The sequence below is a fragment of the Aythya ferina genome (genome assembly GCF_964211825.1).
Source record: "Aythya ferina genome assembly, chromosome: 4".
NCBI classification, from domain to species: Eukaryota; Metazoa; Chordata; class Aves; order Anseriformes; family Anatidae; genus Aythya; species Aythya ferina.
Window position 1 is genome coordinate 61,844,929 of NC_140300.1, and position 15,327 is coordinate 61,860,255.

A 15,327-nucleotide genomic window follows, 5' to 3' on the forward strand; every position below is an offset into this window, starting at 1 on the left:
ACACCATTTCGAATTAAATTCTACACTCTGTCACATCACTGAGCTCGTCCAGATTACAGATCTGTGCAGAATTTGGGGCTCCACCTACTTGAATCAAAGTCCTGAAAGGAGCAACAATCTACTCCGCCATGCAAAGTTAACTCTAAAACAATGCACTTCCTAAGAAAGACAACACGTTCACATGTCATATGCACAACAGAATCCCCACTAGCTTGTAAATTTTACAGATATTTGGATGACCAAGGGAAGAGATGAACAGAATCTAGAAGGCAACGAGAGGATAAAACAGACTGAATGTTTACTAGGAATAAAACAGTGAGAGATGCAAAATTTAAACAAATTTTAAGTTCTGCTAGTAGAAAAACAACAACATATAGAAAATAATTTTGACAAGAATAAAAATGCGTGCTAGCACCAGGGAAAGTGATGATCCTTCCTTTCCCTCCTAGAGTAAATACCCCTGCTCCACGTGTACAACAGACTAAGCTTTGCTCATAGCTGGAAACAAGACAGTGAAACGTGGTTAATTTTACACATGCACTGAACTCTGCACCTGCACAGTTACTGCAGTGCCAAAAAGGAGAATTTCACTTAGAAAAAGTGATATATAGAAAGGACATTTCACCTCACCAAGTAACTACTGAAGACAAAACAGTTGCAGAGAAAAGAAAAATAAAACTTACCTTGCAACCAATTTCTAGCTTAAGGATTTATTAAAATAAACACAAAAGAAGCTCTCCACTTCTTAAATAATTGTTTGTTTGCTTATATAACCAGCATTTAGTACCCAAAGTGATCAATAATCTCTGAAGTGATTTACTTGATTACAGATTTAGAAACTCCTCCTGAGATCTAAATGATCAAGCAGGCTGTTCTCTTGGGCATGCAGCAGAAATTGCCATTGCTTTCAGCACCTGCAGTACACAACATACGTGCTGCTCTGCAACAAGCACAGACCCTTCAATTTACTTACTGCACAGTTCTGAGCAGCCTTAAGAATCCTCTCCCATGTGATGCTTAAGAAAGGTTACAGGTCTGAAATGGATTAGGATTACTGAAGAGGATTAGGAATGAGAAAGATGGTACATTGGCTTCTCTCATCTTAAAAGGACCAGTTTGTAAACAGCTTCAAGTTCCCTTTTGTTAAATGCAAATTTCTCAAAGAGAAGAGAAATAAACATTTCACCCACTCTCTGTGTTGGACTGAAAAATCTTTTGGGCTTTATAGCTAGGGAGTCTGGACTGCAGAAACAAAAAAAAATGGACAAAGCAAGGATAACGTAACTTAGTTCTAGTTAATTACTTATCAATTCTAAGTCATGAAGCTGATGGGGCTTGAGAAAGCAGAAAAACTGTTTTGTTTCCGTCTCTAAAATGTGAACACACAAAGCAGATGAAACGTCAAACAGAAGGATGACCAGTGAGCAATTCCAATAACTATGAATGATCCTTCTTTTTTTAAAGAACAAACAAACCAGATCCCACAAAAAAAAAAAAACAACACACTCTCTCAAAACAACCAGTGCTGCATTTATTGTTTCCTTATATATCCAGCATTGTTTTATTTAAACTGTTTAAAAACCTCTGCGTTTTTATCAGATTTCAATTCTTAGACAAAAGAAGCTCAACATGTTTCACAGATTATCTAGTTTGTAATATATGTCATTTAACACTTTGTTTATATTTTTAGCATGTATTTAAACTGAGACCAGAAAGTTATACGTATCCTTCTGCTTAGCAAAATACATATACCTATATCTATATAGGCATAAAGGCTTCATTTTATTGGCAGAGTGTCTGAATGTTTGTTTATAAACTGATAAAACGCAAGGCTTTCAGAAAATATTTTAAAGGAACAAAAGGAAAAAAGATTATTTCAAATCTAGCTTCCCATTTAAAATTCAAAAAACTATTTTTTTTTCACTAATGTGTTCTGTGGCTGAGCCTTACCACTTTCTGATCAGCTGATGAGACAATACAGGAGTGGACAACTGTTTGCTGAATATTCATGGATACCAAATATTTATGCACTCCAGATCTGTTTGTACACCTGGAAGCAAACATGTTTGATTCATTTTATAAAGGACTGAGAATCTGGGCACACCGCTGGCAGAAGATAATCAGCCTAACACTTCTGAGGTCAAGAGGACTATGCAAAATTATTCCTGTGAGGATTGTTTTGCCTTTACTTGTGGGTGGCAGTTACATAAGGAAAACCTGGTGGAATGAGGAGTCACTGTCTGCTCTGTGGATTAAAGCGACATCATCCTGATATCTCAAAGATATTGTAACTTCCATTATTCACATCCTCTTCCAGAAAACCTCTATTTTTCAGCTTTATCAGTTCTGGTATATGACTACTAACATCATTATACAAACTGGGTCAAGACAAAGCTGGCAGCGCATTTATCCAGGCAGAAGTAGAGGATGCAGGTAAGTAGGTTACGACACTTAGCCAGACTCAGCGCAAGGAGATAAAGGGAGGGACCACATCTCCAGAAGGCTCACTTGGGAACAGTTTGCATAACCGGCACAACAGCACTGCGGATGGCATTGCACATATCTGGAAATGGCTCTCTCACCTAGCACTACGATCATACCTTCTCCTAGGTAAAATTTTCACAGGCACTCACCTGAATTTTGTCTGGTGAAGATCCAGACCTCTAAGCTTTATGTGAAGGTATCCACTGCTCTTGACTCCTTAAATCCTGTATTTCTGGGGTGCTTGCAAGAAGTGCCTAATTCACAGTATGTGGTCACGGCACAACTAGGCAAAACAAAACAAAAACCCACCGCTGCACTAGAAAAGGGAGTTGTAAAGTTTCTGTTGAAGACAGCTTTCAAATATCAAAAGGAAAACAATCCATTTTCTAATCTCGCAACTATTCCATCACAAACTTCTATCATCTATTGTGGGGAAGAAGTCTGTACCATCACATCTCCTTAAATAACTCCTGATTTCTGATGCGTAGCCATATTTCCTCACCTTATACTAAATACAGTCCTTAGACAGACTGAAAATCTCTGTTTATGGTCCACTACCTTATCTACTGCTATAAGTCAAGTGCTTTCCATATTACCTGGGAACCATCTTAAGACTACATGCCTCTCAGTGATCTTTCATAAGCCTAATAAAAACAGCTGAAGAACTTGTGCACTGGAGAACCATAGCTGAAGAGGAAAGATACTGCCTGCAGTGGTATTCACACCGTGTAGTCATGTTCCTTTGCACTGATGCAGTAACTTTTGTCTTGAGGAAGATCTACGGAGTGCCTCAGGACAGGATGGCCACAGTGATGCAGCTGAACAAAGGCTGAGACAGTCTCACGACCTGCGGCAACCCTGTTCTCTGACTCTTCCAGCTTCCCTAGCACTCAGGCCAATTCTTGCTTGGCACAGCACCTGACCCTGCTGGGCTCACATTCACAGGCCCCATACAAGTCAGAAACAGATGATGACAGTGGTATTATCACCACAGGTCTTCATAAATCAAGCAATCAGCTGTGTATTTTTATTTAATTATGTTCAGACCTACATCCCACACAAAATATATTTAGTTTTTATTTATTAGTAAGTACATGAGTACAATCAAATTGCACAACTCTTTCCAAAAACAATAAAAAAACAGTTTTTAGTCATCAACAGTTGCTAGAACATGAATATAATTAAAATAAAATTAATCTTCCTTTACAGTTCATTAACAGTATCATCTGCAACACTTCAAAGAACTAACAAGTCATTATTTCCTGAATGGTTTGCACAATTAGTAAGCCAAAACAACTGTTCTGCTTTTGAGTGTGATTTTAAAAGCTTATGCTGGTCTTGGAAAGCTTCAGCTTTTCGCCAGTTTGGTCTGCTGAAATAAAGATACATAGGTAAATAAGAGAGCATAGGTTTGTATGAAGTTAAAAAAGAAATGAACACTTCAGAATCTCTAAAAGTCCTGCTAAAATCTAATGTCCAATATTAACTGCTATTAATATAATACTAATAATGGTTTAAAAAGCTATTCAAACTGAAATGCAGTTTCTTATGGTCCTGCCAAGCCCCCACACACAACCAGAGTTTCTTGGAATAGAAATGTCTGTAACTTAGTGTTTTACTTTGAACACAGTAAAGCCACCGCCTGAATCTCTGTGGGAGTTCAATCACTTCAACTTTTTCTGCAAGACCACTGGACAAAACCTGAGGATGCTAATGTTCAGCTGGTTATGAAGGGCTGTTACAAGCTAAGCTTGATTCTTCTTTGTGCCAAGTGCACCGACTTCACCTGCTAGGGTTCACCACTGGCAGGGCTTCCTGTCAAAGTCAGCCACTGGAAGGCATGTGAAATATACCACAGTAGTGGAAATGGTAAAAATAATAGGTAAAATGTTCATATAGCCAACAACTACCCGTAGCTCACCACACCTACCCCTTCCCCTCCGATAAAGTACTTTTCCTCAAATAATCTCCAAGGTTTTTGTAAAGAAAGTCAATACTTAACTCCTATCTCTGAATCAGCTAGGGAAGGTATTTACTCAAGGTCAATAAGCAAACCAAGGGAATCAGGAATCCAGACTAGGTCACTTGAGTGCCACTGCAGTGCTTTGCCCCTCAATGACCCTTCAGTTGAAATTTTATTTAAGTACAAGTAGCTAGGAGTACCAGCACATTACTTACACCTCTTCACTTCATAGTTCTAATCCATGTCTGGTACTTCTCTGGAAATGCAGCACTCATTACTGTGGTATACACTGTGTTACTGGTAGGGAAAAGAAGAAAACAGTGAGTGAAAAATCATTCCAAAGATGAGAAGATTAATTTAGAAAACTAGCAAAGCAGCAAGACAAATTTTAGTGGAAACAAACTGCTTAGGTACAGAAGTGTTAGGACGAGTGGGAAAGAGACTGATAAAAATGATGGCTGCTGGCACAAGTTTTCACGTTTTTCCTTCCATTTAGTACAGCAAAGAAACAGTATTTCTACATCTGTTTGGATCACTGTATTAAAAAAATGGTATTGCTAATTGTAACAGTCACAAAGATATAATCTTCTCCTTTCCAAATTTCCTCACACTTATAAGAAAGAGGAGAGGAAGTCCTCATACTGACTCTGAAGAACCCATTGCCAAGCTCTAATGTGAGTGACTGATCCAGAGAAGGTACTGAGCTCCATGTAAAAGCAAAGCAAAACAGGATAACCTGCGGAACAGTGCAGAACTATAATGTTATACTGAAATCGGTCTGTTTTAAAAAGCCAGTAAATGGTACCTAAAAGCTATGTCCCCATTTACCACTTCTTTTTTTTTTTCACACGTCAAGCAGAGCTAAATCAGAAGCACCAGATAAAGCCATTTCTAGCGTTAACACAAATCCAACCTTTCCAAAAGTCAAAGGCACAAAGGAGTTGGTAAAAAGAACTGTTAAGAAATTACTGCTGTTCATGTAAGCTGTTACTTGTTTCACTACTACAAAGGAACTTCCCATTACCAGACTAAGCCTAACAAAGCACAGTTTCATGGCCAGCGAGACATGAGGAAGATGGCCAGAGAGGAAGAGTTCTGTGAAAGTCTTCAGCACCATCTGCACAAGCAGTAATCTATGCTGGGAAATGACAAGATACTCAAACAGATGTATAGGAAAATCCTGAGGAAGTTTGTGATGGCCTTTTAAGTGGCCCAAGGCATGGTAGGAGGCACTGATTGACATCTCTGAATCTAATACTTACTCATTTAAGACTGGCTTCACTGACAACACCTGTACAGAAAGTTTGAAAATGTGTCATTTTGGTGAAAAGGGAATTAAAATGCTATTTAGAAACAGCAGTAGGATGAAGTTATAAACACAAATAATACAGAATCAATAATTACTCTTGCTGTGTTTTAAGTATTGGACCATTTCACTAAAAAAAATATAATTCTGAAATACACAAAATTGAAGTTCTCAAAACTAAGTGGTAAATATCACTCTTGTCTAACACTTTAGCTGCCTGCTCTAATATTTATGACTGCACTTGAACGAGGGAACTGCACGGAGATGATGGTGATGGGATTCATCACTTACTCTTTCAACTTGGGTTGGCAGACTATTATGAAGTGACTACACGGAGAGTTCAGAACCATTTTAATGCACAAACTTGTCAGCCTTAAACTCTCCAGAGGTGGCTGCGTGGCACATCCTTTTCACCATGCCTTCCTTGCATAGCTTTAAAATCACTGACAACCACATAACCACTTCTGCTTTGAAAGAGTTTCAAGTGAAAGTCTACGTGCCACATTACAGAATTTAAAATAAATACCTGAAAGAGTGTATCAAAATTGATATTCTGCTGTCCAGTAGCATTGAGAGCTTTCATGGCTGGAGTTCTGTGGGAGAACAATGCAATATCATTAAACACAGTTTATTGTTCCAAAGGCTATGAACCACCACTGTGAAGAATTTCCTCAGTGAATGCGTTTAATTTTAAAATGCCTCTTATGGTCTAAACTTATCCACAGTTCTGTGCGACTTAATCTAGACTCACACTGCTGAAGTTACTGTGTTACTACACTGTGAACTCAGAACAAAGGGAATCTGCCAGCAGCTTTTTGCAGACCACACATCCTAAAGATTGTGTGACATCTGCAAGTCTCTCAACAGTGCCATCAAATACAGGATTTAGATTAACAGTGAAAATGTAATTTTTACTAAACTTTATATGGAAATGTTTGATACACAGTATATCCTTGCTACTTCTCACCTTGCATGCCATTCAATGCCACACAGACTTTCCTCTGGCACGTGTCATTGTCACTCCTAGCTTATCTGTTCCCATTTGAGTGGCATTCCAGAAACTGAACAAACTGCCTGCTCAGCAAGCTAACACCTGCTCAGAGAAGAAAACACCCAAGACTCTAAGCTTTTTAAAAATGGAAGCGATATCTCACTGCAGAGGTCTAAACTAAATTTACCTTCGGTCGTCAAAAGGAGGAGGGGTAGTCCAATGGTCGTAATTTGTCTCCACACGAAACCACCTGTCATGTAACACACAAGCAAGCAAACAAAAGGTGCATCAGCAGGTAATTAACAAAAGAGAATCAGTATTTCTGTACTGCCTTCAGAAACCTCTTCCCTGTGTCTCTTGCAAATCCAAGGGATCCTATACATATAGCAGTCTTTACCATAAGCTACTGAACACAAATGAAAAAGGAGTGACCTCTTGAACTGCTAATGGCAAAACTACTACTGACTAGGAAAAAAGTAAGATTAGATCTTTAAAGAGATAATTAGAGAAAGGATTATGTGTACACACTATAGCCTGCAGCATTCCACTTGGAGTGCACAGAGCCAACAGGCCATCTGGCTGTTGCCAAGCCAGCACTTACTAACTGACAGCAATCATTAAGTTCCATTTTGTCACTGCAGGGCAACTATTAAGGATCTCCTTCATTTATCAAGCAGCTGATTTCACAAAAATCACAGAAACAATTAGTTTTGAGCCTTCAACCCTTCTACCACGCTGTGAGAAAACTAACTTGGGAGCACTGAATTTAATCATACAATACTTGGCAGACAACCCTCAAAATCTTGCCCTCAATGTGCCCTCAAATCTTGTCTCCTTTGAAATCTATCTAAAAAATAAATACATACAGATGCTTTTTTGATGCTCTGGACTACCCCAATCTGACAAGGCAGTGTGATGCCTTCCCAGGAAGGGACTGGAGTTCCTTTCTGAGGCTGTCAAGCTTTCCCTTCTCAACACTGGTAAGAGATGGGCCTGGATCTCTAAAGAAAGCTGTATCACTTAAGAGGGAGTATGAAAAAAAACACAACATTTTGTGTACTTACGCTCCACTTAAAGGATCAAGAGGCCAGAGGTCAGCTGGCCCTCTTCTATTCCTCGTTATGACCATGCCTTCTTTGGGTGATACACCTCCTACAATATAGTAAACTTCAGCAATGATGGGAATGCCAGCTAGTCTGAGAACAGCTGACTGAAAGTCCTCTGCTCTGCTCAGGGTCTAGTGCAAAAAGGAGAGCACAATGAAACAAAATTTGCAAAGCACAGTCAAGCACAAAGTAAGCACTGAGACACCTGAAAAAGCACAGCAGTCGCAGCTTTGTTGCAAACTGCAATCAACTCTAAGGTGCTATTTGAAGATACCTCTTTGAAAACACTTCTGTGATTTTAGCACAAGAACATGAAATGAGTGACTAGCAACAAACCTCATTAATCCCAGCTTTGCAAATACACAAAGTAAATATACATACATGCATATACACATGTACACACACACATGTATATGGTGAAAAAAGATGAAAAATCTGCCATTGAAGAGATAAAGGCATGTCCACACTCTGCCAGTTCAATCCTCAAAGTTTTTCAACTTGCAAAATGGGACAGAAATGGGATGAGGAGGAAAAAAAAAAAGAAGCACTCTGCATCCTTGTCTTGCCTTTAGTTTAAGACGATTTTGATAACAATGGAGAAGCAGTGGCATTGCTCACATCAAGCCTTCCTTTTCTTGCCATAACCACACGACTAATTTAGTATGAACTGATAACTGCACCACAGCCAGTGAAGCTACTGTTTACAGGCATAGGGCCACAGTCTGCTGAAGTACTTCTTTAAAAATCAGTGCTGTGCAGGAACTAAAGCCAAATATGGAGAACAAACATAAAGTAAAAGTGCTCTCAATTGTTTTAAACAATTAGTTATTTCTGGCAGCAACGCTGCAGCTAGTAGTAGGCAAGGCATGGCCTCAGCTCACATCTCAAACTCAAAAAATGTCAATAATGAGGTTTCCAGTAAACACTCCAGTTCTGCAGGGAGGTTTTTACTTACAAAAGATATAATTCATGTTTGCTATAATTCATGAATTGGAGAAGCAGCAAACCTGTTTTATCCTAGCAGCTATACTAATACAACATTCATTAAAAGTGCTATACAAAACACCAGTCTAACTCCTGCCACTCACCAGTGAGCTCTCTAATAAGGGAACTTATCAAATGTAATAAAACAACCACGGGTTCATATGTGTACTATCTGAGCGTACAGCTGCTCAATTTGCTAAATTACTACATCCCTCACAGCTAGCTGAGATCCTCCCTTGGAAGGAAGTCTTTGCACAGATACTCAGATTTTTGGCAGGGATCAGAGATCGTCCCCCTGAAGGGCTGGAATTGCCTTTATCAAACGCATTGCAGATTATTTGGGGATAATACCTATCTGCCCTTATAAAATATAATCTCACCAATTTATTCAATTTTCTGTGAAAAAAGTCAAATTTACTAGGAGTCTGTAAGTTGAAACGACATCACTGAAATCTGAGAATATAACGTAGTGCACTTACATCTCGGACAAGCCAGCTGACAGGGTAATTTCGATTCAGAAAAGCAGCTATTGCATTTTCCCACCAGCTACCACCCGCTGGAAAAAAAAAGAAAAAAAAAAAAAACAAAACTATTGTACATACACGTTACTTACACTGTAAAATCTATCCTCCTCATCTTCCTTTCTTCTCCAGGTCCCATCTCTAGCTCTGCAATCTTACCCTCTACTCGATTAAAAACTCTTAATCTGTAGTTTAACAGATTTACAGCAACAGAACTCTCAACCAGTCTGAAAGGTTTCAGTCAGAAAACACGCTCAGAAGTTAAAGATCTCTGTTTCAGTGCTACCATCAGTACTTTAGGACTCCCTTTCTTTCAGCCTATAGTGATTCCAGCATCAGCTTCAACAATTTCACTTCCAAGAATCCAACAAAGAGCTACAGAGAGATCACGCTGCTGAGAAGGGCCACAATAAACAGAACATCTGTTTACTGTGCTCTTTGCATAACTTAGAACAGAAGTTCTCAAGCAAATCACTGTAGGACCCATAATGTGAACGAGAAGTAGAGGATCCGATACCAGCATTAACAAAAGTGAAAAAGGTATTTAGCTCTTTAGAGAAAATACGCAGTACTTCTCAGAACTTGCAAGTGCTAGCACTTTAAATCAAGAACTCAGCATTGATAATTTACTAGCTTCTCAATTTTTCATCATTTTTTTATTCATAGCTGAGTGCTGAGCACTGAAGAGTCAAAGGTTGCCCTAAGAGGAAGTAGCACTTTGCAACACGCATTGCCCAAAAGACTGCAAGTCTATTGATAAGATTTGTTAGTCTACATCTGTCAGCTCAAATATTAGCATAAATCATCTCATTGTTCGTCTTACTGAACTCCTACAAAAAGAATTACACTGAAATCTTAAAGTAAGTAAAAAAGGGGAAAAAAGAAAAAAAAAAAAAAAAAAAAAAAGAGGTAGTAATAGTGATTGAGTGTTTTTGGGAAAAATTAGGAGAACCAAGAAAAACAGAAGGACAGCTTTATACTTTTTTTTTATGCCCAAACAAGAAAAAGGCAACAGAAATAATATCTGTTATTTGAGAGACCTTCACCCTAATTTAAAGTCACCTCCCTTCCCAGCCAGAGTGCACAAGTTTATTTCCTCAAATTTCATTTCAGTTGTATGGTGACAGACAGACAAACAAGCAGTCAGTAACAACCGATTTACAGGACCACAGCATGTGTTGAATGAACTATTATTGTCTATAATAAAAAAGCAACTGAAACAAAGGCATGCAGGTGGGTGACAGCACATCAGCTCCTGATGGACAAGAGGGGCCCATCTCACACAAACATTTGCAGCACTTGATTCCAGTATCGTAATCAGGAAAAAATAATGAGCTTGTGCATGGACTAACCCATCTCACCGTGGTCTCAGATGATCTTTGCACACTGCTGAGATATGTTATAGAGAACAGAACAGCCTGGTTTTGTCCCCAGGTCATGCTCACTTTGGTCTGCAAGACTAAATCAAGCCGTTTTGCAAAGATTCAGTACATTTAAGACTCTTATGTCCAAGCTGATTTTAGTACAAATTAAGAGCAGTTAGCATCTCTCAGTATTGGCCCAAGATGATCCAGTTTTGAAAAGATTAAATAATTACACTAGCATCAGAAGCAGGCTTTTAAAAAATACGAATATCAATTATGGAAACAATCTAGAGAATCTTAATATTGCAAGAAAGCAGAATTAACAAAGGAAGCAGGAATCAAAAGGCACACATGCTCCACACCAGAGTCCCTAATTACAGAAATAATGAATATGTATATAATTCTCTGTCCTACTCTTCTCTTCTGATCCTTTCATTCAAGCTGCCTTATGTGGACAGAGAAAAATGGGATATAGGGAAAGGAAGAGAGAACTAGGAAAGTGACAGTTTATTTGCTATACAAGGCTCCCTTTTTGTCTCAGCACCTACTCTGTCATCTCTCATTGTGTGTCTCGGACAGATCACAAGATTTTTCTCTTACTGCCTCCTCCTACTCAGTCTCCTCTGACACTTTTCAAGCTCAGATGACACTGCTGATAAACAAATGCCTCTCTCCTCCGTAGCAGCCAAAAACTGGCAGCATGTGTGCTTTCATCTCCCGAGGGCCAGAGAAGTCATTCAGTTTCATCTCCTTTCTGGCAGACCTAACAGTATTTTTCCCTCTTAGAGAATGTGACAGAAGAGCTGGAAGAGGCAACAATCAACTGAAATAGTGTACGTGTTGTCAAGTGTGGAAGACGGACTTTTTTTACCTCGTTCATCACCAGAGACTGTGAACTTGTGCGGACTTTGTCCAGTCCATAAGCCTACGTAACCAAGAAATGTGGTTCCTTGATATGCTATCTGAAACCAAGAAGCATACAGTATTTTAGCATTCTGGAACTAAGCACTTTTTGAAATACAAGCAACATTCCAAAACAGCATCCTGTACTTTTTCCTGTGACTTTCATACATTGCTTTGGAAGTCCCTTTAAAACCCTTTGCCTTAAATTATAATAAACCTTGCAAAGTAAATTATAAAAAGACTCACAATACACTGCATTTCATTTGTTACTGATCACCAACTGCTACAAAAATTTTGCTCAAGTTAGCAAGGGACCAAGTAAGAAACAAAGAATTCTGTATTTGCAAAAAGGACAAATGAATATTAAGAAAATGAAACTAATGAGGACTGCACTAGCAACTAGTTCATTTTAGACAATATTCATCTAAAACATACACATTGGTCAATAAAATTAACAAGGCTTTAGAAAAGGGACAAAAAATTGGTCCCTGCCAAAACTGCTCTCTTTTCTACATTCTGTAGTATTTCCTTTTTTTAATGCCTTGGCATTTTCTTCTTTTATCATCTCCTTCCAAATAATGATCTTGACACACTAGATTGCAGTTTTATTTGTTCTGCTAACTGGAGGTCCAGAAAACAAAACAAAAAAACAGCACTCATCCCACATTCCTAGAAAGAGGGACTGTGGTGCTCTGATAATTCAGTAAACTTGGGTTGGGAACCAGATATCCCAGATAAAATGCTGCTGCCTGTGCAGCTGTGCAACCACACAGCATTGCTTCACAAAATACCACCCAGCCACACCACCCACAGTTCATACCTGTCCACTTTTTATAAACTGCACATCAATTGTAATTTTACTTAATATATCTACAAAGTCATAATCCAGGTTCCGACCATGGTAAATGTTTCCTTTTTCATCCTGAGCAACAATACTAGTACAGAACCTTTAAAAAAAAAAAGAGAGAGAGAAAATTATTTTTTAAAAAGCTACGACAACACTTTCAACATTACAGTCTAGTTGAACTAGCACAACATTTCAGGAGTAACTGAGTTTATTTTCTTCTAAGTACTTTACACACGGAAGCATACAAATAAGAGCTCACATTACATCATTATCACTTGCAATACACAACCTGAAAGAATAGTCTCGCCTTATACTTTTTCATATAATTTCACACAGCCTTCACTTTCAGTTTAAAGGAAAAAGAAAAGTACAAGGAAGTTTGACAGTGTCCTGTACAGGTCATGCACAATATCCACAAGGTAAAGACTTCCCAGAGAGCCTGGCATACAGAACTGTACAATATTTAACTTAAGACATCACACATGACTTAGAAAGTCAAAATTCTTGCTGCTGTCGATATCAGGTCAGATATAACAGACCAAGCAGGAATCATGATTTCCACTTAGGAAAAATGTCATTATTTCAAAACTTACTTTTTCTAAATCAAGATGAAAAGCCAACAGCAAAAAATGTCCACAAAGTATCAGTTAGAAACTTTTTTTTATTTCCTTTTTTACTAATTATAGATTGATTGATTTCTATCTGGACCCTGATTATATTTTGATTACAGTTAGGTTAAATGTTCAAACAAAATCTTTTCAGTTTGGAAACTGATTACTTTTAAAGCATTGACAATTTCAACAGCAGTCTAACTTCTCTTGGACAGGAAGTGTGCTGAAACTCATTTTTCAGTAATAGTTTCACTTTCATGGAAACAATTTTTAATAAGTACGTTGTTCAAGAAGCATGCTGTTGCACAATGATCTTAGATATATGTTTTATCACTTAGGTTGCCCTGTGTGGAATCGACAGTCGGATTCAATGACCCACATGGATCCCTTCCAACTCAGGATACTCCGTAATTCTGTAATTGAATTAGCAGGTAATTCACAACTTATTTTCTCTGGAGTTGTAAGTTTGCCATCCTAGTGATACACAGCACTGTCTGTTAAAATTGTAAAGGTAAAGAAAAGTTGCAGACTGGTAGTTTGCTCCTGGTTACTGTTCATTCTGGAGCACTGTTAGAGCCGAGAAACTTAAAATTTCATAGGTCTTATGGGGACTCAGGATGATGAGCATGCTCTGTGAGATATGAAGAACTAGCATTTAAAAGGCTGTCTTATTGGGTATGCTGCTCTGTACCTCATTCAAATCAGCATGCAAACTGCCTCCCAGCTGAACATCAGAAATGGTATCAGATCGAACAGTGTGATTTATCTGCCGTATCTTCATCTGCCTTATCAGATACGGAGCTAAAATGAATCTGTGTCCACGTCTGTCAGGTTCTATTACTCTCGGTCACTTACGCGGTGGATTCATAGGCGAAGTTAAGCAGAACTCCGTCACCCAAACTGATTCCCAGGGCTTTGCACAGCCCCAGGATTTCCCCTGCAAAGGGCTGCGGCATGAAGGACTCCAGCTCTGCCGCAATTGGCTGAATAACTTCGTGGACCCATTTTGGCACGGTTTCACTGCAAAACACGCTCAAGGCATTAGCTACCTATTAGCTGAGAAAGAGACAAAAAGGTTGGCAACGTCCTCCACCGAGTGCCTGTCCCAAACCGGGACCAGCCGTGCCGGGTGACACCGACCCCTTAGCACCCTCGCCCGCATCCCTCGCTGCACCTCACCGCCTTTCTACGCATCCCTCGAGAAGCCTGCACAGCCCAGGCAATTTGGGGGCAATTGGGAGCCCCTCATCCCCCACCAGCTGTCCCCGCCAACCCCCCCGGTCCCGAGGAGGGTCCCCCCACCGCCCCACACTCACTCGATGACCCGGGCGACGGCGGCGCGCAGGAAGGCGGGCTCGAAGTGCCTCAGCACCGGCAGCCACCGCTCCTCAGCGGGGCTGTCCAGGCTCACGTTGCACAGCAGCGGCGCCGTCCCGGGGCCCCCCGCCTCCGCTGTCCCGCACAGCACCACCACCACGACCACCACCAGCACCAGCAGCCCCCGCAGCGGGGAGCCCCGCGCCGCTGCCCGCCCCATGCTGCCTGAAGCGGCCGCAGCGGCCCCCGCCGTGCCCGCAGCCCCACGCCCCCGAGGGGCGGCTCAGGGGGAAGGGCCACGACATGGCGGCGGCGGCGCCCAGCGGCCAGATCGCCTCAGGGAGAAGGCGCCCGGCTGCGGCCTCGCCTCTCCCGCCCCGAGCTTCTCCGCGGGCAACGAATGGGTAAAAGAGAGGTTAGTGCCTGTGTCTCGTTTCCCCTAGCGTTGGTTGATAAGTACCTGAGAGAACGAGGGTCTACACCCTCGGTTTTAATAGGAGGGCAGAGGGGAAACTCGAGAAACGGAGCTCAGCTTGTGAAATTGGCTCTTGGGCATGTTGTGAAACTGGGCAGAGCTCCTCCTGCCACACATATACCCGGGTAACTGCACAACTGTTCAGCGAAGAGAGAATAGCACAAGTAGGTTTCCTACAAATCCGTATGCCATTCCTACTATTCTCTCTTACCTGTGGTCTCCAAACCACGACATGTCCGTCCTCTGCCAGCTCCGTTACATGCCCCCTTCCCTGGAGAACAGGAGTTGTCCCCATCTTTCACTCAAGAGAAACCTTAATTTTCATTTACAGCCGCAAGAGAAAGTCAGATTTCATTCTGTACAAGCTCCCTCATGCTTCCATCTGTTTTTTTTCTTTAGGATGCAAGATGTGACCAAGAAACCCTTTGTCTTGCTTGTGGCTGGGTTAATAATTA

General features: G+C 40.4%; 2 protein-coding genes and 1 long non-coding RNA gene across 6 annotated transcripts in view; 2 read left to right on the top strand and 1 right to left on the bottom strand.

Annotated features, from left to right (window-relative positions):
* LOC311436826 overlaps positions 1-13,919 on the top strand; it is a 24,811-nt gene extending 10,892 nt beyond the window's left edge. Inside the window, exon 3 of the long non-coding RNA XR_014693103.1 lies at positions 13,419-13,919. This is a non-coding gene — a long non-coding RNA (uncharacterized lncRNA). The remainder of the gene's footprint in view (positions 1-13,418) is intronic.
* NAAA (N-acylethanolamine acid amidase) lies at positions 3,482-14,636 on the bottom strand. 3 transcript variants are annotated; one of them, XM_084519327.1, is made up of 11 exons: positions 14,397-14,633; positions 13,936-14,100; positions 12,443-12,569; positions 11,591-11,681; positions 9,314-9,390; positions 7,809-7,981; positions 6,932-6,994; positions 6,280-6,346; positions 5,710-5,738; positions 4,663-4,744; positions 3,482-3,853 (listed from the first exon to the last, which is right to left on the bottom strand). In XM_084519327.1, exons 1-10 carry the CDS (start codon positions 14,615-14,617, stop codon positions 4,669-4,671), a joined length of 1,089 nt encoding a protein of 362 aa, XP_084375453.1. In that variant the 5' UTR covers positions 14,618-14,633; the 3' UTR covers positions 3,482-3,853; positions 4,663-4,668. The 3 variants fall into 3 exon arrangements, with proteins under 3 accessions (XP_084375453.1, XP_084375452.1, XP_084375451.1); XM_084519326.1 differs by having other exon boundaries at positions 3,482-3,856; XM_084519325.1 differs by lacking the exons at positions 3,482-3,853; positions 4,663-4,744; positions 5,710-5,738 and having other exon boundaries at positions 5,819-6,346; positions 14,397-14,636.
* Positions 14,637-14,655: 19 nt separating this feature from the next.
* LOC311436818 (protein FAM47E-like) overlaps positions 14,656-15,327 on the top strand; it is a 34,132-nt gene continuing 33,460 nt past the window's right edge. For both annotated transcript variants that reach the window (XM_084519309.1, XM_084519315.1), the window contains exon 1: positions 14,656-14,812. The gene's annotated coding sequence lies outside the window, so the exon portion shown is untranslated. The remainder of the gene's footprint in view (positions 14,813-15,327) is intronic.

Coding starts and splice junctions, on each gene's coding strand:
- NAAA (XM_084519325.1), bottom strand. CDS start 14,617: ATGGGGCGGGCAGCGGCGCGGGGCTCCCCGCTGCGGGGGCTGCTGGTG. Junction 12,570..13,935: donor TTCGCCTATGAATCCACCGC/GTAAGTGACCGA, acceptor TTTTTTTTAAAG/GTTCTGTACTAGTATTGTTG. Junction 6,347..6,931: donor CCTCCTTTTGACGACCGAAG/GTAAATTTAGTT, acceptor GTTCTCCCACAG/AACTCCAGCCATGAAAGCTC.